The sequence below is a fragment of the Orussus abietinus genome, unplaced genomic scaffold (genome assembly GCF_000612105.2).
Source record: "Orussus abietinus isolate OABI.00-Male unplaced genomic scaffold, Oabi_2.0 scaffold827, whole genome shotgun sequence".
NCBI lineage: Eukaryota > Metazoa > Arthropoda > Insecta > Hymenoptera > Orussidae > Orussus > Orussus abietinus.
Window position 1 is genome coordinate 13,979 of NW_019395168.1, and position 27,831 is coordinate 41,809.

At 42.0% G+C, this 27,831-nt stretch overlaps 1 protein-coding gene across 1 annotated transcript; it reads right to left on the reverse strand.

Moving 5' to 3' along the window:
* Positions 1 to 372: 372 nt before the first annotated feature.
* On the reverse strand, positions 373 to 22,499 carry LOC105700120 (homeobox protein Nkx-2.2a). Its single transcript, XM_012425729.1, has 4 exons — positions 21,393 to 22,499; positions 8,290 to 8,396; positions 7,962 to 8,165; positions 373 to 3,912 (listed from the first exon to the last, which is right to left on the reverse strand). The coding sequence occupies exons 1-4, from the start codon at positions 21,473 to 21,475 to the stop codon at positions 3,410 to 3,412; spliced, it is 897 nt and encodes a 298-aa protein (XP_012281152.1). The 5' UTR covers positions 21,476 to 22,499; the 3' UTR covers positions 373 to 3,409.
* Between the last annotated feature and the right edge of the window lie 5,332 nt (positions 22,500 to 27,831).

Below are 27,831 nucleotides of genomic sequence, written 5' to 3' on the forward strand. Positions count from 1 at the left end.
GATAAATACTACGACGAGAGACGATAACTGGGATTCCTTTTATTTGCCCCCCGCGCTTCAGGGTTCCGATTCGGATCATACGAGCGCGAGTTAAGGTGATATGAAAGGGTCATCATATATATCTATATATATCTCAAAGCCTGAAAATATTTATACAACATTTCGCCAAACTAGGTGCACCGAATTAAATGAAACTGAAACATTAACACGTGATTACGTAGCCCCTAAGGAAAAGCGCGATGCTCGTGAAATTTCATATCTCCACAAAAACTGTCTCTTATTTGTGCCCATAATTATGAAAGTGGTCTAAGTCATATATTTTTTGTTTCGAAATTACATTGAATTAATTTCGTTTGAAATAATATGGCGTGAAATAACTGATACTCATTTTTTTTTTAATTTTGACTTAGACCACTTTCATAATTATGGGCACATTTGGTTTTTGTCCGAGATAGATACAAATCTTTTTTTTCTTTTCTAGAACAATAAAATCTCACGAGAATCGCGTTCTTCCTTACGGCCTCCACAATTTCTAGATGAAGTTTCAAATGATTCGGTGCCCCCAATATGGAGAAAAGTTTTATCGATGTTTCCACTTTTTGGTATGTATACATGACACTTTCATATCATCTTAAGATAGCGGCGGATATGAGAACGGGTGAATTATTCTCATGCCCACTCTTAGTACGCAAAAGAAAAAAAGAACGTAAGTACAGGTACTACTTTACACCACACCGACATTACGTCCGCAATGCAAGTCGTATTTTGCAGCTATGATGTATTCTAGGCGACTTCGGTTCCGCAACACCGCCTATGAGTGGACAATTAATTGGAAAAATTTCATTTTTTAGGGCCATAGATTCGAAGGCGACATTTCTTATTGTATCTGCTGATGACGATAATTAAACATAAGCGATGTTGCAGCTCGAATCGGGGTTTATCACCAAATACTGGACTCGGCATTTCGATTCGCGTACGTGATTGATGGCCGCCAGTATGAAAAAGAAAGGAGAAAAAAAAAAAGAAAAAAGTTGACATTTCTTCGAGGCCAACTTTTATAATTTTTGCCCACGTGTACCAGATAGAAGACCTTTATCTACCGCCTTATCGTTAAACAGTCCCGGGACATCGCAGATATTACGCGAGGGCATCACGTCGTCGAGGAAGTTGCGCAACGGAAGGTGACCGAGGAGATTTTTATTAATTTCTAAAAAAAAAAAGACGTCATCGCTTCAGAGAAAAATTCGAACGCGGTGATCGTCCTTCGATTCCTCCGAACAAAAATCCGATTTCGCCGCAAAAACTCATCGATCTGCCGTCCTCGGGAAATATCTTCGTGAAAAACGTCCGTCACTGATAACGCAGGAATTCCGCGTCGAAACCGTCCTTATCAAGTAGCCGAAGATGTTCTCAAACAGCGAGACTAACATATCAGCAGGCCATTTCATCTTGATCTCGACGACACTATTTCGCAATATTTCAAATTTACTAAAATCTCCGGAAATTTGGAGGATTAAGGAAAATTAATTGAAATGTTATATGAAAATTAATTGGAATGTTATATGAAAATTAATTGAAAGATTGCTTCCTCTTGGTAGATATCTCCATCCCAAGATTTGATAAAGAACGATTTCGCCGCTTGACTGTTGACCCTTGACAGGACAATTGTCTCAATCAGCCCAAAAACCTCGTCTGCGAACTATGACTAATTTGAACTCTTCACACCTCTAAACACCTGTACAAAAACTCACGTTTCCTTCAATTATCTATCTATGTATACGTATTTATATAAAGATGTCCCCGCAATCACTGGGTGTCTTTAAACAAGGGGATCTAAACGAGGCCCAAGATCGCGTCTTTGGTTTCGATAGAAGTCGCGATCACCACGGAAGGTCCTTTTTCCAAACTCCGAATCGAGCATAGAAAGAAATCGTTCAAAGGATCTAAATTTCCGCACTTCGCGACTCCGTTCTCTAGGATCGAGTAGTTCGTCCCACTATCCCAGGAATGACCACTAGTACGATTCCTGAGTATCGGTAACTATCAATACTGTTCCGGCACCAAAATCTCCATGCACTAAAGTCACGACGCACGAATCAAAAATCACGATGTTGCACCAATTTTCCATCTCCTACCAGTCCCGGAACCTTCGCTCCCCCTAAAGGATGTTCTCCATGGATCACCCACATTAACTCGCGTGCAACATATTGGTCGTAGTTCTTTTCGAAAGTACCTTCAGAGGCGAATACCCCTTAGGAATTATCACCAGTACGGTTCTCGAGTATTGGTAACCATCAGGTTGTTTTTTTTTTTTTCCCCAGCACCATGACCTCGATGCAATATGATCATGATGGCGCGATGCAGGTTCTATAATCTTGCACCGGTTCCCTATCGCTGATTAGCACTGGAACTACCACTTCCCATGAAGGATGGTTTCCATAAAACATCCATTTTCACCTGCTTGCACCATCTTGGTCGCAGTTCCCTCTGCCCGGTTCTCAAGACCTCATGAACCTGCACCTAGGTCGAGGTTAACCCAACGGTAGAAGATAGGTACTCCTCGGAAATTACCACCAGGATGGTTTCTACTACATGTAGGGAGCCATCGGCACCAGCCCTCCATCAAGATAGGCAGCAGGTTCCATAAGCTTGGATTAACAAGACTTCCCATCCCTGATAAGTACCGGAACCACCACTTCCTATGAAGGATGCACCTCTTGATTCTGCACCTCTTGATTTTGCACCTAGGTCGAGGTCAATCCAACGGTAGAAGATAGGTACTCCTCGGAAATTACCACCAGGATGGTTTCTACATGTAGGGAGCCATCGGCACCTGCCCTCCATCAAGATAGGCCACAGGTTCCATAAGCTTGGACTAACAAGGCTTTCCATCCCTAATCAGCACTGGAACCACCACTCCCTATGCAGGATGCACCTCTTGATTCTGCACCTAGGTCGAAGTCAATCCAACGGTAGAAGATAGGTACTCCTCGGAAATTACCAACAGGATGGTTTCTACATGTAGGGAGCCATCGGCACCTGCCCTCCTTCAAGATAGGCAGCAGGTTCCATAAGCTTGGACTAACAAGGCTTTCCATCCTTGATCAGCACTGGAACCACCACTCCCTATGCAGGATGCACCTCTTGATTCTGCACCTAGGTCGAAGTCAATCCAACGGTAGAACATAGGTACTCCTCGGAAATTACCACCAGGATGGTTTCTACATGTAGGGAGCCATCGGCACCTGCCCTCCATCAAGATAGGCCGCAGGTTCCATAAGCTTGGATTAACAAGACTTCCCATCCCTGATCAGCACTGGAACCACCACTCCCTATGCAGGATGCACCTCTTGATTCTGCACCTAGGTCGAAGTCGATCCAACGATAAAACATAGGTACTCCTCGGAAATTACCACCAGTATGGTTTCTGCATATAGGGAGCCATCGGCACCTGTCCTGCCCCAGGATATGCCGCAGGTTCCATGAGCTTGGACTGACAAGGCTTCCCATCCCTGACCAGCACCGGAACCGCCACCCTCCTTGGAGAACACCCACTACCGCCTGCTTCCACCCTCTCGGTCGCGGCTCTCTTCGTCTTGTACCTGTGATTCTGGAACCAGATCTTGACCTGGGTCGGGGTTAATCTGATGATGGAGGCCAAATGTTCGCGTTCTGGAGCGCTGAGGTATCTCTGCTGTCGGAATCGTCTCTCCAGCTCGTAGGTCTGCGCCTTGGAGAACAGGACTCGTCGCTTCCTCTTTTTATGCTCGCCCTCGTGGGACTGGGACTCGTTTGTCTGCTGCTCTTCCTCGAACTCCTGCTCCTCGTCTTTGGATTCATGCCCGTTTTCCTGCTGAGATGGAAAACTCAGGTCGGAAATCGTCGGGCTGGTCGAGTCGGGCTGCTGAAGAACTGCAACAAACGCAGAGAATTTCCGTCATCGACGAGATACGATCGTTCCTTATCTGCTAACGCTAACTGCGCGGAGATCTTAAGATGCCTTAAGGTGAAGTGAAACCCCCTTCAAATCAGTCGATTCGAATACAACACTTTTTTTTAAGGCTATTAGACCAAACTGTCCGAAACTTTGACACATCACTCCTGATCATCTAAGAATTGTCCCGACACATTCAAAGTTGGGTTTTTTTAACCAAATTTTTTAACTCAGCCCAGACCAGAACCAAAATGGCGTCGAGCTCTCATATTTCGATCAATATACAATTATCGAAGGCTCTGATATGAGAATCGAAAGTGTTAGGATAGCTAGGAAAACGACAGGTGGAGTATGCCATTTGGTACAATACCCGATATAATTCGACCCAGCTGTCAATATAAAAACGAACGTCGGCATTTAGAAAAATCTTCTTGATAGTGGTCGATCAAGTTCCTCGACGTGTTTCACTTCACCTTAAAATGCAGAACCTTTATTCCAGTCTTTAGGGTTCCTCTATAACGCCAGAAAATTCTTACTCCAATCCTAAATGACGTGTCCGTAATTACGGATGCAACCGCATCCATTATCGGCACTGCGGCAACAAAGTGCAGCTGCACATTTCGGCCGAATCATCGGCTCTTAGCCCTGATTGCGGCCAGATGCAACGGGGCATCGATTTTTTAAACGCCACCACCCCCTCGTAAGCACGCAACCTTTTCTCTCCTAGCATCTAAACCGCGTCTCTTCTACAAGAGTAATCGATCTAATGTAAAACGGTCAAGTCTCCCCAATCCAGGTGGAGGGGAAAAAAGAAAACGGAAAATGTGTCCGATGGACGTTAGAGACCGCTTCACTTAACGTGGAACAATAATTTTTTAAACGCCACCACCCCCTCGTGAGTACGCAACCTTTTCTCTCCTTGCATCTAAACCGCGTCTCTCCTATAAGAGTAATCGATCTAATGTAAAACGGTCAAGTCTCCCCAATCCAGGTGGAGGGGAAAAAAGAAAACGGAAAATGTGCCCGACGGACGTTTGAGACCGCTTCACTTAACGTGGAACAATAATTTTTTAAATGCCACCACCCGCTCGTGAGCGCGCAACCTTTTCTCTCCTTGCATCTAAATCGCGTCTCTCCTATAAGAGTAATCGATCTAATGTAAAATTGTCAAGATTCCCCAATCCAGGTGGTGGGGAAAAAAGAAAACGGAAACTATGTTCAACGAACGTTAGTGACCGCTTCACTTAACCACTTGCGTTGGAAAGACGTGCCACGTACGTCGAGAATCTGTGGATCATTGATTTAGCTGCCAGCGCAAGTGGGTAACGTAGAACAATAATTTTTTAAACGCCACCACCCCCTCGTGAGCACGCAACCTTTTCTCTCCTAGCATCTAAACCGCGTCTCTCCTATAAGAGTAATCGATGTAATGTAAAACGGTCAAGTCTCCCCAATCCAGGTGGAGGGGAAAAAAGAATACGGAACTGTGTCCGACGGACGTTAGAGACCGCTTCACTTAACGTGGAACAACGAATCGCGGCTTCTGGCCCGTGTTAACAATGTGCCTTTGTATGGACTAGCCCTAAACCTTGGTTAGGGAGGGTGTGAACCAATATAAGGACTGTTTGATAGCTACACACCCCTGGGGACCCCTTGGCATCAGCCATATCGTTTTCATGGGAGATTACTCTCCACTGCCAGTCGGTATGTGATTTCAATTAGAACCCGCCTGCAGGAGGGTGTCTTATAGTTTTATACGAGGAACAATGCCCAATTAAATTCAAACCGTGACACGGATCTTTCATTTTCATTTTTCTACTCGTAACATCGGTAACAAATTTTCTTTTTTTTAACACCAGTATGACCAGTATGGACAGAACCAAAATGCCGTCCTGCTCTCATATCTCGATCGATATACAATTATTTGAGGCTCTAATATGATAAACGAAAGGGTCAGGACAATTGTCCGACAATTTAGTAGACACGAAAATCACAGATGGCGCAGGGGGTCCCTCTACAGTCAATTAGAGCCTCGGAAACCATGAATTCAGGGGATTTTTGGAGTTTTACTTCGATTTAGGCAACGTAGGTACTTAGAGAAACCTTTTGTTACCGATGTCGATGATCAAATTCCTCGAGGTGTTTCACCTCACATTAAAGGAAAGTGTGTACAAGGAATTTGGCAAATTTAATTCCTAGCGGTCGGATACACTCGAGGGGGATCGCGGCCGTCCATCCGACTTCTCGAAACTGCAAAGGCGTTAAAAAATGGGAGGCCTTAGCCCCCAACAATGCATTTTTGGGCGTGACAATTCCGATTCATCTCGGGCCCAAGTCGTACGCATCTGTCCCCTCGGGGACATCTGTCTCCTTCGACCGACCAATCCCGGACAGGATACCAGGACCTTTTATAGGACTATTAGATCCTGCTTAGGCGACGCGGACCAATTGTAGGGTGCTAAATAAATAAGGGTTGCAACATATCCCTAACCTACAAACGGCTCGACCAACCGAGGAAGGGGAGTGCCAAAGTAGGGGGAACGACTAAACGTCTGCCAAAAATCCGACAAAGTATCTCGACCATTTTTTACTACTTTCCATAGTCGTCTGCGTAGTTGCAAAACAAATCAAACGTCTTTGTGCAGTCGTCAGATTTAAACAATTGCGACTAAATAGCATTTGATGATACGTACTTAAAATCTCTGATTATCCAGACAGCGATGATTTAATTTCTTTACAACTAAATCCCATAAATAAGAAATTTTCTTTACGAATTTCCCTGGTCAATGCAACTACAGGAACATGTAGTCACGATAAGTCAGTTTGTGCAAGATTTTCTCGATTCCCAACATCTTCCTATCTACGACCCGTAGTTGCACGTAATGCTACTCGATAAGCCGCTGATACCGATAACGGGGACAATATTTCATCTCGAATTTCTCCGCTAATCTCGACGTTAGAGAACAATCGCATTTTCTTCACTTGTATTTACTTTTCGGCACAAAATGCTACGCGTGTAAGTACGTTTCAATTGATTTTAAGTACGAATACGATGTACATTTAACTCCACCATATACCCTAGTAGCATAGAATAATTTCTAAATATCTCTTTGTAATCTTTGGTAAATATCTCAATCGACAGATTTTGTTGTGACATATTTAGTTTCAATAATTTATAAACATATATAGAAATTGTATTTCTTAATTTATGAACATGTAATGAAAATACATTTTTTTACTTTACGACTATTATCGGACACTTCATTTGATATCAAAAAAACACGAGAAATTCTTCTAATACCTTCGTTCCGCTATTTCATTATGGGAGCAAAACGTGTGATTTTAAATATTTTTAAAACATTTACAATGTATTCGGCAGATATTTAAAAAAAAGAAAATACTTGTATTAAAATGAAACGAAATGTCTTGTATATCTGGTAGAAAAATATTATGAAAACCCATGAAGGTAAATATAATATAAATAATATTGAGACCTTAAGGTGAAGTGAAACCCCCTTCAAATCAGTCGATTCGAATACAACACTTTTTTTTAAGGCTATTAGACCAAACTGTCCGAAACTTTGACACATCACTCCTGATCATCTAAGAATTGTCCCGACACATTCAAAGTTGGGTTTTTTTAACCAAATTTTTTAACTCAGCCCAGACCAGAACCAAAATGGCGTCGAGCTCTCATATTTCGATCAATATACAATTATCGAAGGCTCTGATATGAGAATCGAANTTATAGAGATAATATTCTAAAGTAAACGTTTGGCAAATATTTCAAATGTCCGCTAAATATTTACAAAATGTACGATATTCGTTAAATATATAGAAAATATCGGAGAAATATTTTGTGCTACTAGGGTAGCTACGGTTTCTTAATCCTCTGTTAGCTGTAATCCGGGGTGGCGCAGCCGAAAATATTAACTACGGTTAACTAACGTTAATTACGGTTGTTGGAGTCGGGGCTTTATGATTTTTCGACACCGTTAAATAAAGCAATCTTTTTTTGGGTACTCACCATTGACTTCTTCCAGGGGTTGAGGCATCGCCGACGGCAAAGTCGGTCCCGTCGGCCATCCTAGCAAACCGGGTGGTGGTGGCGGTAACGAACCCCTGGTTAAATTTGCATGTACAGAGGGCTGCAACATCGCCGTCGTGTGTTCCAAAAGCTGCTGATACGCCGAAGGAACATCAGTGGTGGGCGGCAAAATCGTATTACCTCCTGGAAAAGCAAATTAAAAAAAAATATATATATAACGATTAAATCCATACACAAGTTCGGGGTAACCTTAAAAGTCAGCACCTTGAATTTCTTAGGGACTAGAAAAATGATCCTTAATATTCACCTTGAATTTCGGCATCATCGTGCGACGGCTTGGGGTCGTTCAGCTCGAGGATGTCGCTGATGTGGAAACCGGAAGTCCTGGCTGGCATCTTCATGCTTTCGAGCAGTCTGTAAATAGAAAACGGGACGAAAGGTTATTTTAGGAAGTTCGACGAATTTTAAGAAATTGTCAGGAAAATGCTGGGCGAAAATGGCGAGTCCTGGCGAATCTTGTGGGTCGGTGGAAAAATGGGCGAGCTGGAAAAATCCGTGTCACCAGATTTTGAGATTAAAGGGGTCCGAGCGGTTCCGGGTGGGCACTTTCTTCGAGTCGTGGAAACGACGGCACAATGGCCAGGACTTTCGAGGACCAATCCAATTTTTGAAAACGCCTGGACCCCGCCGGAAACGGCGTGACACCCGTCAAGAAGCCACCGGCCTTTTAAGAGGCGATTAAACGTGTCTTTTTCCGAAACCCTCGCCCATGGTTACCTGGTTGGAGGCCCAAACAACCTGACCTGCCGGACCAAACTTTTCGGGCACTAAGCTAAACGGCCCATTATCGTGACACGCTCCCGACTTACGCCTCTTTGGAATTCGAGAATCTCAAACATAGAACCAGGTGTTTAACGCCTAAGAAGAAGTTCCCTTATTCAAAGGGGCACTTGGAATCTTTAATTGAAACTTTTCACCGAAAGATAAGCACAGGAAAATTAATTCGCAATTAATGGGACGCGATTCTACATTTTATGGTACCTGCTGGACCATGCTATTTAGGTACTAAACTAAACGGCCCATTATCGTGACACGCTCCCGACTCATATCTTTTTGGAATTCGAGAATCTTGAACATAGAACCAGGAAAAATTTTCCTTCTTCAAAGAGACACTTGGGGTCTTTAAATGAAACTTTTCACCGAAAGATAAGCACAGGAAAATTAATTCGCAATTAATGGAACGCGATTGTACATTTTGTGGTACCTGCCGGACCAAACTTTTTAGGCAATAAGCTAAACGGCATATTATCGTGACACGCTTCCGACTCATATCTTTTTAGAATTCGAGAAAAACATAGAACCAGGAAGAAGTTTCCTTCTTCAAAGAGACACTTGGGGTATTTCAATGGAATTTATCGCCGAAAGATATGCACAGGAAAATTCATTCGCAATTAATGAGACGTCGTATCGTGACACGCTCCCGACTTACGCCTCTTTAGAATTCGAGAATCTCAAACACAGAACCAGGAAGAAGTTGCACTTGGTGTTTTACAAAGGAAAGTTCGCCGAAAGATATGCACAGGAAAATTGACTCGCAATTAATGCGACGCGATTGTACATTTTATCAAAGACTGCATTGTTTCGAAACGTTTCTTTAACACTTAGATACCGTGCATTCCATTTTATTTATACTTTGCAACGCGCCACCCTGTAAAAAATGCCCCCGTAAATTTGCCCCCTCGATCATTGCTTATTTTGATGCGACAATAAATTACAGTAAAATGACGTCTCTGTAATATAAGATTCAGCATCTGAGTTAAATTACGGAAAATTATGAAGTAATATTACATGAAATTCAAGCGAAAATGTTCCAATACGGTAAACATACAATGTTAGGTATATTTACACATTATCTAACGTGTACTTCCTTCATTTTACATTTTTCTACGTGAAACCAAGTATGAAGTGTGCAAAAATGTACGTAAATTCCCATAGATCTTTGTCAGGGTAGACAATAATTACCGCGGCACCTCGGCGCGACACTCCATATACCAGGCATTGAAATCACCGGCTCATCGCGGCAGAAAAAAATGCCGGCAATTTCACTCCACGTGTATATCAATCCTTGAAGGTAATTATTCATTTCGCAGGTGTGGAAATTATTACAGAGACCCTGCGCCAGCTCGTAGAGTAAACTACCCTCGTTACAAGAGAAAAATCGTTCCGGAAGTCGAACTAATCGATGTCTTTACCTCGTGTTCAGGGCCAGTTGGCTGTACCAGACATGATTGAGCAAACTCGCAGGATACGGAAGCAAAGGCCAGGGCAGGATCTTATTTTTCTCCGCCATCTTGAGTCCTCTTCCCTGCGCTTGCACTCTCAATAAGGAACTACCAATCATCGGTACATCGTACACCGGAAGAACGCGTCACTTAACCAAAAGTCACCAAGAGAACACCGGAAGAGGTATGAACTTTGTCGAAAACTCGGAAATAATCAGCTGATCGCACTTCCGAGGTCCACTGTCGAGTCGAGGTCCTCCTTCTTCGAAGGTTTGGCCCTTGATTGTCAAAATCGGGTCCCCGAGGTCTCGACTTCGGTTTTGCGCGAGGAGAGGGCCGTTTTTAGCGGGGTGGAGGACTTCTTGTAGTTTCTGAGTGTCCTCGACGAGCACTTGACGGCTAGTGTTCCCTACCTCCGACCCGTTTCGGCTGTCAAGCACCCTTGACGCCAGGGGCGGCGCTCAAGGGCGGGATCAGCAACTTTCCTGGGCATTCGGAAACTTTCCGGACGCTTTCCAGACCTCCCTCCAACCCCTGGAAGGCACTCTTGGTGGGGCTGGCACGCGCATGAGCAGAAGAGCCGGACGACTCGATGGGGTAGCACCCTCGGAAGGGTTGCTTCGCAAACCCGAGTGCCTTCCTAGAAGCTCTAGAGGCACAGGGGGGTGGGTGGGCCTTATGTTGATATATATATAATACGAATTAATAATATAAATATTCAATTAAATATCTAGATCTTCGATTTTATTCTAGCACAATTTAACCGGCAATTTCTCATTTTAAAAGAAAATCCTCGTCCTTGGCATAAAAGAAATATTCAATTAATTATCTAGATCCTCAATAATTTGTTAAAGCTAGAGGCAGAAGAGGGTGGATAATTAATAACATAAGAATTCAGGTCAAGGTGAAAAGAAAAAATTCTCTAGGGTGCTGCTTTCGCTTCTCTATCTATCTCTATCCGATATACGGCTGGATGTTAATTTTTCCACATTTTCTGTATCTTCTTCCATAATCACGTGTCGAAGTTTCAAATGATTTGATGCATCCAGTTTGGAGACAAGTTATATATATATATAGAATGACCCTTTCATATCACCTTAACAATTTCTTCCGATAATATGTATTAATAAATGTTAATAAGTTCAGCCTCATTTAGATATGTATAAGAAGAGAAATGTTGAAATTGTAGATATGTATAAGGAGAGAAATGTTGAAATTGTAGATATGTATAAGAAGAGAAATGTTGAAATTGTAGATATGTATGAGAAGAGAAATGTTGAAATTGTACAAGTTGGGGGAGGTAAGAAGAAATTTTAATTAGGATTTTTAACAGAAGAGAAGGCAGGGTGGGTTATCGATGCAATCGAGTGCAAGCTCCGATTACTGGACACAGAGGATTAAACCCCTTTCCTTACGATTTAAATTCCAATAGCGCGTGCCATAAACAAGAAAAATGTCGGTCATACATCGGGCCATTTCATGATTTGGCTGAATGTTCAAAGTCTCACACGTCTCTCATACGTTTTGTTCACGTTTGGCCCGATTGATATACCACGTCTCTCACACGATATTGTAAGCGAAGGAGTTAAAATGAAATTCTCTTTTCCCTTTTGTCATTCGGGAAAGTCGGCAGCCCAGTTTCGCCGAGTTTCTAAGGCCACGTGGGAATCGGTAGTATCAGTATTCCAGATAAAGGTTGCGACTTTGTACTTCCACTTTGGGTTTCGGCCGGATGGCCGTACAATTTTCGAGACCTGAATCGAAGGCACAGGTAAACGGGAAGCCGAAGGACGGGGGCGAGTTTCCGGTGTATTCAGCCACCCTTTGTAGGCACCCCGGCGGTGCCGCCACTTCGAAAAGTCAAAAAGTGCGGAAGAGGGCGGTGCCTCGACTTTCTCAGGGTGAATCTTGACCCTCTTGGATTTATCGCCGGAATAAAATACCGCGCGACCCAGAAAATTTCTCCCAGGAACTACACCCGCTTTCCGGATAACCGCCAATTTCTCATTGTAAAAGAGAACTCACGTCCTTGATATATATATATAAATATTCAATTAAATATCTAGATCTTCGATTTTATTCTAGCACAATTTAACCGGCAATTTCTCATTTTAAAAGAAAATCCTCGTCCTTGGTATTAAAAAAATATTCAATTAAATATCTAGATTTACCATAGAATATTATTTTTATAATATATGTATAAAATTAGCTCCATATTTTTCCGTAATATTGTTTCTTACAGATGCACAGAAACATTTCGTTCCATTTAAATATAAGTGTTTCTTCAATATCATCCGTCGAATACATTTTAAACGTTTTAAAAATATTTAAAATCGAAATCACACGTCTTGCTCCCATAATGAAATAGCCAAACGAAACCATTGCAAACAATTTTTCGTGCCTCTTAATAACAAACCGAAGTGTCCGATAATAATTGTAAAGTAAAAAATGTATTTTCATTATATGTTAATAAATTTAAAAAAATATAATTTCGACACATGTTTCTAAATTATTGAAACTAAATATGTCATCGAGACTTTCAAGAAACATTTTGGATATCTCCAAATGAAATCTACAAGACGTCTTAAAAAATCTGTCGCTTGAGATATTTAGCGAAGATTACGAGAGCAATATTTAGGAGATATTCTATGCTACCAGGGATGTATAATTATATCGAGTCCCTCGTGAAGAGAACAACACGTTTATCGTTCTTTATCGCCGTTTGCACTCTCCTAGAGCGAACGGCGGATGCATTCGGGAAAACTCAGAATGGACGTCCAGGGTTCCCAGAGGGAAGAAACTTCTCCTGGTAAGTTTCCGATGGGTGGATCCATCGACAAAGCTGGAGCGAACCAATGGGAGGGCTGCTCCCTCCAACCAACCGTAGGGGAGAATTTCACCCCTGAACCTCATCGGCCAATGGGGTCGCTTCATCGATTACCGCTTTTTACACCGAGGGCATACTTTACTTCGAGTGTTAATGCGAAAGAGCATTAGCGGTGCTTTCGCCGTCTCTTTTCGATTTTCTCTCTCCTTTCAGATTGCTACCTATCGATACGAGAAACTGGGTTAAAACGCTGTTGCGCTAAGTGCGCTACTCGGAACGATACATGCACGATACGGCGTGCAACCTCGAGCTGTCCCACATGTCAAAAGTGGGAAAATGAAAATAGAAATTTTCTCGACAGCTCTAAATTACCCGTGGAGATGTTTCTATTCAATTTTTCCAGGTTTTTCTACCTAGTAACGATGCACGTGGGGAGTTATTGGGATTTTCCTTATATTTTGGAGGTATCTAAAAGTCAATCATAATTGGCAGCGTCGGTTTTCATCAGTGAAAGTCTTTGAAGAAGAGAAATGTTGAAATTGTAGATATCTCGATTTTCCCTCTCCTTTCAGATTGCTACCTATCGATACGAGAAACTGGGTTAAAANAAATATTCAATTAAATATCTAGATCCTCGATTGTATTCTAGCACAATTTAACCGGCAATTTCTCATTTTAAAAGAAAATCCTCGTCCTTGGTATTAAAAAAATATTCACTTAAACATCTAGATCCTCGATTTTATTCTAGCACGATTTAATCGCCAATTTCTCGCTTTAAAAGAGATTTCACGTCCTTGGTATACAAAAAAAATATGCAATTAAATATATCTAGATCCTCGATTTTATTCCAGCACGATTTAATTCTTTACCCGCTCCAACCCATTAAGAAGCGTAAATTAACATCATTTCAAGTGCGCGCGATAAGATCAAGCTGTCCATTGCGATTATAGGGAATCTCGTTATAAGGCGGCTCGAAAAGGAAAATGGGAAGTCAAAAGTGTTATTATTGGCCCTATTAGGACCTTGCGGGTTTGCGGAACGGAAGTGACGACTTATACCGAGGCTTATGGTCGATGATTCACCGATAGGTGAATCGAACCATTCGCCCCGGGGCTCAACTTAAATCCATTTATTAGCCCCTGTTCCCTTACACTGCTTACCTAAATGTAAGTACCTACATGTCAAATTACGAGACATGGGGCGCGTCCTCTCATTTCATTTACGATTTCTAGAAAGGTCGGTGCAAGAATTCCGTTCGACGGATAATCTGGCTTGGCCAGAGATATTGACCGACGGATGCATAATTAATAATTTATAACACCCCCTAAAAGTCGTTCAAGCTCAACCAGGAAAAAAGCTCGACGACGAATCGTCGTGCTCTTAAGGTGGAGTGAAACATCGGTAAAAAAGTTTCTTCTGAATACTTATGTTGCCGACGTTCATTTTTATATTGACAGCTGTGTCGAATTATATTGGGTATTGTACTAAATGGCATACTCCACCTGTCGTTTTCGTACAATAATTATAAAGAAATCGAAGTAAAACTACAGAAATCCCCTGGATTCATGGTTTCCGAGGCCCTAGTTGACTGCAGAGGGACCCCCTGCGCCATCTGTGATTTCCACGTCAACTAAATTTTCACTCCGAGACCTCGCATTACCATCGTTTTAGCATAGCAGCGCATATAACACTTTTTTTGCCTTTATCCCGTTGAAATGCGAGTTTCTCGATTACCAGAGTGTTCTAAATTCTCGTACAATTGTCCTGACACTTTCGTTTCTCATATTAGAGCCTCGAATAATTGTATATCGATCGAGATATGAGAGCTCGATGTCCTGACACCTTCGTTTCTCATATTAGAGCCTCAAATAATTGTATATCGATCGAGATATGAGAGCTCGACGGCATTTTGCGGTTCAGTCCGAGCTGAGTTGAAGAATTCCTTTGAAAAATCGAAATTTTCAGTGTCAGGATAATTCCTAGGTGCTCTCGAGTCATGTGTCAAGGTTTCGGAAGGTTCTATCCGATACCCTTAAGATAATGTGTCTTATTCGAATCGGCTGATTGGAGGAGGATTTCACTTCAGCTTAATCGGAGGTGCGCAAGTCCTCTGTCTTCGGAGTTGTCGTCTAATTCTGTTAGAATCAAGTTTAAGGGAGAGCCGGCCTGGTTCTCGGCTCTTTATTCCCCTTTCGAGGATGAGGAAAGACGAGGAAAAAGGAAAGGAAAGAAAAAGAATCCTGGCCGAGCAATCGAGGAACATTTGCCTTGCTCCCACGACTGTTTGGCGATAGCTGTGCCAACTTGTTTCGAGCACGCAACCCAATTTGTCTTCGTCTCATTGTTTTACTACCTCGCCGTTTCCAGGGGGAGATAGGTTAGTCTTGCCAATTGTCTGGAACCTAGGTAAATGGTCGACAATTGCCGATCCTCGACCGATCGAGTGGTGCATCTCTTCCCGGCCATGTATCGTCGTGTATGAATTCTTTTTTAATTTTTCAGTTCGAGCACAACCAGATAAAAATTAATGATCATCGTACCATGAGGAAAATCGATTTACAAACATATCTTCCCAGCCGTATATCGTCGTGTATGAATTCTTTTTTAATTATTGAATTCGAGCACACCCAGATAGAAATTCATGTTCATCGTACGATGAGGAAAATCAATTTACAAACATATCTTCCCAGCCGTATATCGTCGGGTATGAATTCTTTTTTAATTATTGAATTCGAGCACACCCAGATAGAAATTCATGTTCATCGTACGATGAGGAAAATCGATTTACAAACATGTATGAATTCTTTTTTAATTATTGAATTCGAGCACACCCAGATAGAAATTCATGATCACCGTACGTCGAGGAAAATCGACTTACAAACATATCTTCTCAGCCATGTATCGTCGTATATGAATTCTTTTTTAATTATTCAGTTTAAGCACACCCAGATAAAAATTGATGATCATCGTACGATGCGAAAAATCAATTTACAAACATATCTTCTCAGCCCTATATCGTCGGGTATGAATTCTTTTTTAATTATTGAATTCGAGCACACCCAGGATAGAAATTCATGTTCATCGTACGACGAGGAAAATCGAATTACAATGACCTATTGAACCAAATTTGATGCAAATTTTTCATCGCTTTGTCTATCTGGGACAAGTACCGATATACGGCACAAGTTCGTGCATTTTTCCATTAGTTTCGTTAAAAGAAAAAGAAAAAAGAACAACGAAAAAACCTGACGACTTCACTCAATGCTTCGAAATTAATATTATCTATTAACGCGTCTCCATGTATTTCACTTTGATATTTAAATTCTATTTATTAACGTGTTAATGGACGAATGAGAGATATTCTTCTTGCAGATAGAAGCCTCTTCGAGAAACCTATAACTCTCAAGAATGGCGGATATGGCCCCAAGGGAAAGAGGGGTCCTTTTTGAAAGAGGACGTAAAAGGTGAAGTTTAGTCTGTACTTCCGTCCAGTGCCGATGTAAAGAGCTTCGGAGCCCACCCTGGAAGTCCTTTCGGCCAAGGAGCATCCTTACAGGAACATCCTTGCAGGAAGAATCCCCCGAAGACCACCGAGGAGAGCTCCCGGTTTCGAAAACAACCCTCGGATCGAAACGATCGGATTAACAGAAATAAATCCGCACGCGTTTAATCGCAGGATTAACTCGTTCTTCCTGAAGCTGGGTCCCGGTCGAAGGATTTAACCCGTAGTCGAGTTAATCGCGCATTGACCCTGCCCGGGATTACGCGGCTTTCCCGTTGAAATGCTCGTAAGAAAGATGGCTTGACTCGGCGAAAAATGGCCGGAAAATTCTTCCTGCAAGAGAAAGCGCGGATTTTCGCGCCTTGGCCGATAGGAAGCAAAAGGCTCTCATACCCTGAAACATCCTCAGAATTCCCCACCCAAAGAATCAGGAAAGGAATCCATCTCTTCAACCCAGGATTTACTTTTAATATTACTATTTTTTATTTAATTTAAATTTACTTTTAATATCACTTTTTTATCTTAATATTTACTTTAAATTTATTTTAAATACTACTTTTAATTTTTATTTTATTTTATTAGGATTCACTTTAAATATTACTTTTAATTCGTCATCCCTGCAACATTAAATAACGAATCCTTCTCATAATTTCAGGATATCCAAATATTATTTTTAATTCCTAATTCTTACAACGTCGAGTAACGAATCGTCCTCGCGATTACAAGAATCCAATGGTTAAGGCAGGAATTGTTAGTTAATTTTTTTTTCTCGCCGTGAAAATAATCCGCAAAAGAAATTTATCAAATCCTGTATATTCATTGTTTTATTTAGAATGCTTGTATTTGCTATTTCGTGCTGTGCCATTTTTTAGAGTGCAGCTGTAATACACGATTCTCTTCATTTCGGTAGAAATGAACACATTCGCGACCGCTGACGTGAATTCACGTCATTTTAAATTTTATTCCTGATTGCCGCTGACGCGAATCACGTCCATAACGTTACATGATACAAGTTTGCGGCAACCAGTCTCTGAATTTCATGATTTTCCTCGGTACTCGGTATTTGAAACGGAAAAAACTTGCGGGTCACTCGCGAATGTGTTAAAAGGCCATACCGATCGTATTCATATCGAACGGCAAGAACTTCGAGAAGGGGCACTCGAGAGTGAAGAAGTCGATGCAACTGGGAATTCGGGTGTCGGTGGAAGACGTGCCAGAGTGAATGGAAGTACACCCATTTACGAAATATTTCGACAGGTCGGCATTACCATGACAATGTCGGTACCTGTCGGCCGGTCCCCACCTGTGAGGCCGGCCATCTTTATTGCCCGTACGTGCCGGTGCAAGATTTTCCGAAATTTTCGAGGGCCTCTTCGACCACCCCTCGAGGCACAACCTCGGGGCCGAAATAAACGCGAATTCGACACCTGCATTACCCTCAAGTATCGGGCTCGAGAGAGCTCGAGCGGTATTTCGAGAATCCTTCGAGTGCCCTCGACGAGTGGCTGTAAAACTCTCGAGTTTGCTGGTTCTGGTCTCTCTACCGAAATCCGACATAATTCTGAGGTAAGCCGAAGATAATTTACGACACTCGAGAATTCGGGGCCCAAGTTCCCTTTCCTATGATTTTACCCTGCATGCAGAATTTATTTCTCAATATCGTAAATGGATGGCACATCCTAACTGAGAAATAAGAGCAAATAGTCAACGATTGATTTCATTTTTTTTTTTGGTCTCTTCATCAAAACCGTCATAATTATAAGGAAAGCCGAAGATAATTTATGACACTCTAGAGTTCGGGGCCCAAGTTTCCTTTCCTATGATTTTACCCTGCATGCAGAATTTATTTCTCAATATCGTAAATGGATGGAACACCCTAACTGAGAAATAAGAGCAGATAGTCAACGATTGATTTCATTTTTTCTGACCTCGGATATTTAACTGCGTGCAGAATTTATTTCTCCAGAATGTAAACGAATGGCAAATCCTAACTGAGAAATAAGAGCAGATAGCCAACGATTGATTTTCTTTTTTAGCAACAGTCTTAAGGGAATGGAGAACAAGAACTTTTGCTGGGAATTATTGGACAAGCAGGCCCGAACTTTGCGGAAAACAATATTTTTTCATCTTGTATGTGGGAGGAAAGGACGGAAACATTTGTTGCTCCGACTTTCAGGATAGTGATTAATAACTGAGACGATCGATCTGCTTGGTCTGCCGGTGGGAACGTTTACGGTCAGTTCTCTCACCAGTAGCACAATAAATTCAAGCGAGGTGCTCCTGTGTGGTCTGTCGACAAAGAGGACCTAGCCAATGCCCTACTGTGAGTGATTATCATGTTCTCATCAAATAACAATTTGTCAAATATTCAAAATCGTTTCTGCGTCCCTGCTCAGGAAAATCGTCCCAAAAGCGGTCGCCAAATCATATTCGCCCGAGCATAAACGGTGCAAAATTCAACCGATAAGAAGAAACCCTCAAATATATCCCCGAGAAAAAATTAGTTTCCCTTCCACATAAAAAAAAATTCTCCCTCTAAGTCAACGCCTATGATTAAATTCCAGCAATTTCCAAACCTAATCAGGCACTGTTGGCTTGCAGAATAAAAATCGAAAGTTTCCGAAAAGTGGAATTCTTCCAAGAGAATAAATAGATAGCCACTTTCGTCATCGCCCAGCTTAAACGGTGCAAAAATTCAACCGATAAGAAGAAACCCTCAAATATATCCCCGAGAAAAAATTAGTTTCCCTTCCACATTAAAAAAAAAAAAATTCTCCCTCTAAGTCAACGCCTATGATTAAATTCCCGCAATTTCCAAACCTAATCAGGCACTGTTGGCTTGCAGAATAAAAATCGAAAGTTTCCGAAAAGTGGAATTCTTCCAAGAGAATAAATAGATAGCCACTTTCGTCATCGCCCAGCTTAAACGGTGCAAAAATTCAACCGATAAGAAGAAACCCTCAAATATATCCCCGAGAAAAAATTAGTTTCCCTTCCACATTAAAAAAAAAAAAATTCTCCCTCTAAGTCAACGCCTATGATTAAATTCCCGCAATTTCCAAACCTAATCAGGCACTGTTGGCTTGCAGAATAAAAATCGAAAGTTTCCGAAAAGTGGAATTCTTCCAAGAGAATAAATAGATAGCCACTTTCGCCGAAGGAGTCGGCACTCTTTTATCGCCGAGCGGCAAGANCAAACCTAATCAGGCACTGTTGGCTTGCAGAATAAAAATCGAAAGTTTCCGAAAAGTGGAATTCTTCCAAGAGAATAAATAGATAGCCACTTTCGCCGAAGGAGTCGGCACTCTTTTATCGCCGAGCGGCAAGATTTGTCTTTTTTTAGGCGATACGCGCCGAAAGGCCCGGGGAAAATTCGATTGTCAAAAGCGTGTTTCGTTCCACCTCGTGGAAGAGGACCAAGAAGGTCCTCGTCCACAAGGAAGCATCGTTTCGAGGGAAATAAGAGCGTAAGGAAGGCTCGCAGGAGGAGAAGCCTCTCTCGTAGACTCGACCTCGGAGGGGACAAAAAACGCAGTTCTACGTTCATTCACGAAGTCGCTACAAAGGCCCAGCAGGTTCAGGATCCATGAATGAACGTAGTATCCGCGTAGTAGCGGACCTGCCGACCCTTGTCCTGCGGGGGTATCCCGAAGGAGCGGTCCTCTCAAACGTGTCCAGGACTCGGCACGGCAGGTTAACGTGGATTCGGATTTTAAGGACCGTTTAAGGTGAAGTGAAACCCCCTTCAAATCAGTCGATTCGAATACAACACTTCTTTTTTAAGGGTATTAGACCAAACTGTCCGAAACTTCGACCATCCATGATCATCTAAGAATTATCCCGACACATTAAAAATTGGGTTTTTTTAACAAAATTTTTTAACTCAACCCAGACCAAAACCAAAATGGCGTCGAGCTCTCATATTTCGATAAATATACAATTATCGAAGGCTCGGATATGAGAAACAAAAGGGTCGGGACAATTTTACGACAATTTAGAACACTCTGGTAATCGATAAACTCGCATTTGAACGGGATAAAGGCAAAGAAAGTGTTGTGTGCGCTTCTATGCCATAACGATGGGAATACGAGGTCTCGGAGTGAAAATTTAATTGACCTGGAAATCACAGATGGCGCAGGGGGTCCCTCTGCAGTGAATTAGGGCCCCAAAAAGCATGAATCCAGAGGATTTCTGGAGTTTTACTTCGATTTCTTTATAATTATTGTAGGAAAACGACAGGTGGAGTATGCCATTTGGTACAATATCCAATATAATTCGACCGAGCTGTCGATATAAAAACGAACGTTGGCAACGTAGGATGGTTAACGATAAATCCGAGTACTAAATTGAATATGTCTTGGAAAAAATGAGCTTTCATCCCGATAACGTGATATCTGCGGCACGATTGCACCTCCACCTTGATAACCCTCGTGCACCCTGTGTTCGGGAATATCTAAATGCGATCCGAGCAATAACCAGCCGTAACTGCATCCCCCGATAACCAGCTGCAAGGACTTCCCGTGCCTGGGACAAGCGCGGGTTATCGGGGCAATTGCGTTACGATTATTCCGAAATTTATCGTGGAAACCAACAGGTGCTCCCTCGCTGCCCTTTTTCCACCTAGGTGTCCGATGTAACAAGGCGTACCACTCTATCCCGAGAACGTGCCCCTGACATGCGTGACCCTCCTTAAACGTCCGTTTCCGCTTCCGGTGGGATCTTCTCGCCCGAGGGTGATGGGTCGCATTTGCACTTTTTGATTCGCTCTCGGCATTTTCGAATATCCATGAAATTCTCACCTGTAGTCCTCCTCGTTGCTCACGTAGTCGGGAGGGATCAGGTGCCAAGACGCATCGTAGCAGTCGTCGTATCCTGAGGCCATTGTTCCAAATCCAAAATATGGATCCTCCAAGTTTGGGTACCCCAAGGTCTTGGTACGTCTTCCGGTACCCAAAATTTAGGAATTACTTTTGGATGGGACTTTTCAAAAATGGGAGGTCTTCGATTTTTGCAAACGGCTATCAAAGACTGAGAATTTGTTGATAAGGGCTCTGATTAAGGAAGGAAGAATTGGAATAAATTTATTAATTTCGAACTCGTGATAATTATCACTCGCGACGACTTCCCAACTTCTGACCAGCTTTTTAAAAAATGGGAGGTCCTCTATTTTTCAAACGATTATCAAAGACTAAGAATTTATTGATAAGGGCTCTGATTAAGGAAGGAAGGATTGGAACAAATTTAGTAATTTCGAACTCGTGCTAATTATCGCTCACTACAATTTCCCAACTTTCGGCCGGCTTTTTAAAAAATGGGAGGCCCTCGATTTTTCAAACGGTTATCAAAGACTGAGAATTTATTGATAAGGGCTCTGATTAAGGAAGGGAGGATTGGAACAAATTTAGTAATTTCGAACTCGTGCTAATTATCGCTCACTACAGTTTCCCAACTTTCGGCTGGCTTTTTAAAAAAATGGGAGGCCCTCGATTTTTCAAACGATTATCAAAGACTGCGAATTTATTGATAAGGGCTCTGATTAAGGAAGGAAGAATTGGAATAAATTTATTAATTTCGAACTCGTGATAATTATGGCTCTCGACAATTTCCCAATTTCCGGTCGGATTTAAAAAAAAATAGGACGTCTTGGATGTTTCAAACGATTATCAAAGACTGCGCCTTTATTGTTAAGAGTTGTGATTAAGGAAGGAAGGATTGGTACAAATTAATTAATTTCGAACTCGTGCAAATTATCGCTCACTACGGTTTCCCAACTTCCGGCCGAGTTTGGACTTAAGACCTGGCTCACTTCCGGCATTCCTGGGAGAAAGTTTTCGAGAAAAAAGAGTACTCTTTCTCGAGGGAAATCGGATTCTCGAAACTAATGTAGACCGCGTCTATCTGGCGATACTTTAGCCCGTGTACTAAGTGGCATAGGAAATACATCGATCACCTATATATCGAAAATATGGCTACCTGATAGGAGCTCTGGCAACGTTATCGGTTTGATAACACCCTACATAGATTAGTTTGACTACTGCAGACCTAACGCCGACTAACCCCGAAAGTGAAAAAAGAAAAACTTTTCACAGCTCCCTATCCCTCTGACAAAAACCTTAAAAGATTAAAATTAATAAAACTCAGTCTATCAGTAAATTCGCCATTACGACTCACCCTCAAGGTCCACCGTCTTATATCTAAAATCAATTCTCTGAAATAATTTACTAATAATTTTATTTGCCGTTTCAGGTGACTCAGAACTCGTATATTTTGGAATAACACTTTCCACTGTTGATAGAAAATTATTTCAGCGATGATTACTAATTCTGATCTGCTCTACATTGGCCTCCTTGGCGAACTGATTAATTCCTCGACCCAAACATCGGCAGAAATAATTTATTAATCATTTTATTTGCCGACTTTCCACTGTTGATAGAAAATTATTTCAGCGATGATTACTAATTCTGATCTGCTCTACATTGGCCTCCTTGGCGAACTGATTAATTCCTCGACCCAAACATCGGCAGAAATAATTTATTAATCATTTTATTTGCCGTTTCAGTGTTGATAGAAAATTATTTCAGCGATGATTACTAACTCTGATGTGCTCTACATTGGCCCCCTTGGCGAACTGATTAATTCCTCGACCCAAACATCGGCAGAAATAATTTATTAATCATTTTATTTGCCGTTTCAGGTGACCCAAGGCTGGAATATTTTGGAATCATACTTTCCACTGTTGATAGAAAATTATTTCAGCGATGATTACTAACTCTGATGTACTCTACATTGCCCCCCTTGACGAATAGATTAACTCCTCGACCCAAACATCGGCAGAAATAATTTATTAATCATTTTATTTGCCGTTTCAGGTGACCCAAAGCTGGAATATTTTAGAATCACGCTTTCCACTGTTGATAGAAAATTATTTCAGCGATGATTACTAACTCTGATGTGCTCTACATTGGCCCCTTTGGCGAATAGATTAACTCCTCGACCCAAACATCGGCAGACCGGAAGAAACGCTTAGACATTTATAAGTTTGACTAAAGACCGGAAGTTTTAGATTTCGGATAAGTCAACCCTTCTTCGGGTCGGTTTCCCGCAATCCTCGACCTGGAACTCGAAAAACCATTGACATGGGCTTCTTCGAGGTACTTCGGAGGAAGTCCATTGTCCAGACTGAATGGGCATTATCGACTTCCGGCCTAGTCAGCCGGAGTCAATCGAAATAAAGTGTCGTTAGACACTAATTTGTTAACGACAAGAGACCCTCGAGCTGAAGTGTTCGGGCTTAGCTCGACAAGTGCTCCCGAACGGAGTGTATTAAGCGCTGATAAAATAATACATGTGCCCTATCTATTTTTCTTTTTTTTTCTTCTTATTTTTTTTTTCTGCATCGTCGGTTTCGATAAATACATACTTGTTGCCTTTAATCGGCCTCAAATGTTGCTTGAATGAAAGTACTCTGATGGATCGTGTGCTCGATAAACATCGATCTCTAGGGACATTCGTATCTCGACGGATGAACTTTTTAGCAGGTTCGATTGTCTCTTTATTACGCAATCTCGTTATTGAGACTTTTTAAGGAGGTGATGATGCAGTTAATTCCTATTCTGGACTGCAGCATCATGGCGACATCAATATGTAATTGCCAAATTTTACCGGTTACATAAAAATACCCTTTAAGTATTGTCACACAATTATACTCGACGGATGAACTTTTTAGCAGGTTCGATTGTCTCTTTATTACGCAATCTCGTTATTGAGACTTATTCGAGGTGACTTTTTAAGGAGGTGATTATACAGGTAATTCCTATTCTGGACTGCAGCATCATGGCGACATCAATATGTGATTGCCAAATTTTACCAGTTACATAAAAATATCCTTTGAGTATTATAAGTCGGACATTTAGAGAAATCATTTTTGATGAAACTGATAAACTGAAAATAGATCGGGTTATTTGGTGCCTGATGAGACGAGGACCAAGTAACGATTCTTCCAAAATGGTGAGAAAAATCAAGAGCTCACGTGGGTAGACCTCTTATGAAACAGGCTTGTCATTTATTAAGCATTTAATTATTAATAGGATTAATTATTAATAGAATTTAATTATTAATAGGAAAAGATAGGAATAGAATACTGGGAAATATTTCAAGTATGACCGTAATTATTGCCTGATGTACAAACTGGACAAATTAGTGTCAGTAAGTGTAACCGATACGCTTCCGTATCGAGTACATCTATGACATACGGTCGTAATCTCCATTTATCGGGTTGTGATAAGGTCTTTCGGTAAGAATTGACTACTATTGTTTGTATGCGCTTTGAATAAGCTACACCCGTGAGAAAAAAATAAATAAAACCCTGTTTTGTTAAAGGGTGAAATTTACTTCAAAGCGTGAATCATGTTGATCAAGTGTAATGAACAAGTGTCTCAGATTGTTGAAAGTTATTGATTTCTTTCACGATAATGGAAGATTTAACGTCTAAGTCAGAGGAAAGACAGAAATTGGTATGCTATTCAAATGTACAAGCGAAAATAGTAGAAGTATTGAAAAATGACAGGGACAAGGAAGAAGTTATTATTTCTCAATATTACAAACTCTGGCAAACAGTAACTGATGGCGCCATCTATCCCGATCAACGGCAAACGTGAGAACCATACCTAAATTTTAATAAGCTCTATCGATCGGTAAAGAAGACATTCGTCGATAAAGATTTTACGTGGGAAACATGAAACTTTTTCTTTCATACCGCCACTACCTTCATTACTATCAATCACCATCGTCATGACGGCAGAGAAATAGAATTAAAAAATTGAGATATATGAGCCAGCGTGGTCGGCTGGAGTTGTTGAAATCATCCCCGCTACTAGATGTATAGTCCTGTTACATATTTTTTTCTTCAAAGAAAACTAAGCTTAGACAGAGAGAAGTTGGAAGATTGATCACGGGCTGGGTCGCGTGATCCCATTCTCTGCTGCTCTCGGTGGAGAATGCAAGCGGCTCGCGCACTTGCCAGCTGATACCACCCAGTGGCGGCCAACTCAGGGATCCTCCTCATTTCTGCTTCCAACACCTCTCTGAGTTGACCGCCCCTGGGAAGTATCAGGTGGCAAGTTCGCGATCGCTCGACCCTGCTCGTGAACAATCTCCCAACTAATCTCTGTGATAACAATCATAATTTAACATTTTTTACCATCTCTTACCATGAAGTCCAGCAAGATCTGCGGCGATGAACAACCCATGATGACTTGAATAAAAAAAATGGATCCCCCTAATAAAAATGATTCACCTAAACCTGGAAAGGGGCACGAAAGAACAGGCAAAACAGAACATTAAACAAAAATCCAGGAAGTCGGAGAATAGACAGCGAATAAGTTAATAAAAGTCCAGAATATTAATGGTAGATCGATCTCATTAAATTGACTGAATTGGTGTTTTTCATATCACTAAGTAGGAAAAAATCCATTTAAATGTAGAATCGACAAAATATAATCAAAATGATTGTTCGCCGTCTCTTCTCCGTCAATCCTGACAAAGTGACATAGAAAACAACAGGAGGGACAACGTGGCCAAAAAAAATGATGATTGTCCGTTCGAAAGAACGGAAGACCATCGTAGTTGCCCTCTTCTTAAGGGGCCTCTTCGGCATATAGCCTCTTCGACTCTTGCAGTCTCTTCGGGCAGAGCCCCCTACGTCTCGAACGCTTGGCAATCCCCTGATTTTTCGGATTAAAAAAAAGTCACTCCGCGATCAGATCCAATAGCTAGCAAAACGACGACCTACGATCCGAGGATGCGCAGTCCGTGCGTATTGCACATTTATCCGGATTCCCAAGCGCGGTCTAATTAATTACATTCCTGAAATAAAATTGTCACAATCGCGGGCGTCCGGGAGTACCCCGAGCGAAAAATTTACTTTCCGGACTACAATTAATTACTTGCGGCAATCTATACGTTCCTTATTAAAGAAATTGGATTATTAAAGAAACTAAAATTGATTTTGTAAGAACCAGAGGTGTGTCCTCTTAATATCAGGCGGAAGTAATTTTTCGAAAAGAATTTTCTGTACAAAATTGGTTACGAAGTATTCGTGAATAGTCAAAAATTGGTGAGAAATACATCAAAAAGAATTTCTTTTTTTTTTTCGGAAAGTAATTCGTACCCTCGGCGTCGAACCCCGGACGCAGAACGAACATCCTCCACCCTTCCGGAAAGGCGAACGATGGAAAAGTATCCCAGGTCCAGGATCTCCCCCTAAACCCCTGGGAAGAGATCCCGCCCTGGCCCTGCCTGCTTACATCTAGACATTCACTCCAGACGACTATCCTACCTCCCTAGCTATATCTAAAAGAGCAATCACATTCAACCCAACTCATTCACTCCACGGTTCTCTAACATACCACCCGGGTGCAAAGACCCTAATCCTAGGGAGCGCATCCCGGGATGCCTCCGACACCCGAGTTTAATTCTGGCACGCATACATAGCATCGATTGCCATCGCCGATTGAATTAAAAATGTTACATGAATACATGAAATCGAAACGCGGATGGCAATCGAAGGAGCTTTCAATGTTTTTTTTTTTACCACGCCTTCTGGCCCTGACCCGTTCGACTCGCTCCTGGAGAAGTCGAAGGGCGAGAGCCAGCAAGGAACGCGGCCACACAAAGAGGCACCTACCGTTGCTGACGCTGAAAACATCCTAACTCAATTAAATTAGTCATGGCTAAAACGGGCTACGGACTCGACATTGATACTCTACAATTTCGATAAAAGAGAAAGACCAAGCCCAGCTCGCACTACGGCTCCAGGGTAGTGGAAGGCTTGGTCTAAAAGTCCTGCAATCCCTGAAGTCACCCCCTCGTCGAGGCGGCGACTCTTAGACGCTAGCACATCGACGTGCCACCTCGACTCGGGTTCGACTCCTCGCGAGACCCTCCTCCTACGTCATTATTGAATTAACCGAAGAAACTCCGCGAAACAGGTGGCCCCGAAGTCGGAGGGTCGTCCGACTTCCCGGCGCTCGACAAAGGATCGCGAACCGAGATCTACCGCGGACACGGGAGGAGGCTAGCCCTAGTCTAAATTCACACATAAAAATCAAAGAATATTCGCGCGACCACTCGCGAGTCGGTGAGAGTTCGTCCCGTCGACTCGCGGTCCCTCAAGTGCATCGGGAAACATACAACCGACCCCCGTGCCGGTACGGACCTTTCGTCCTGCGACATGAAGGG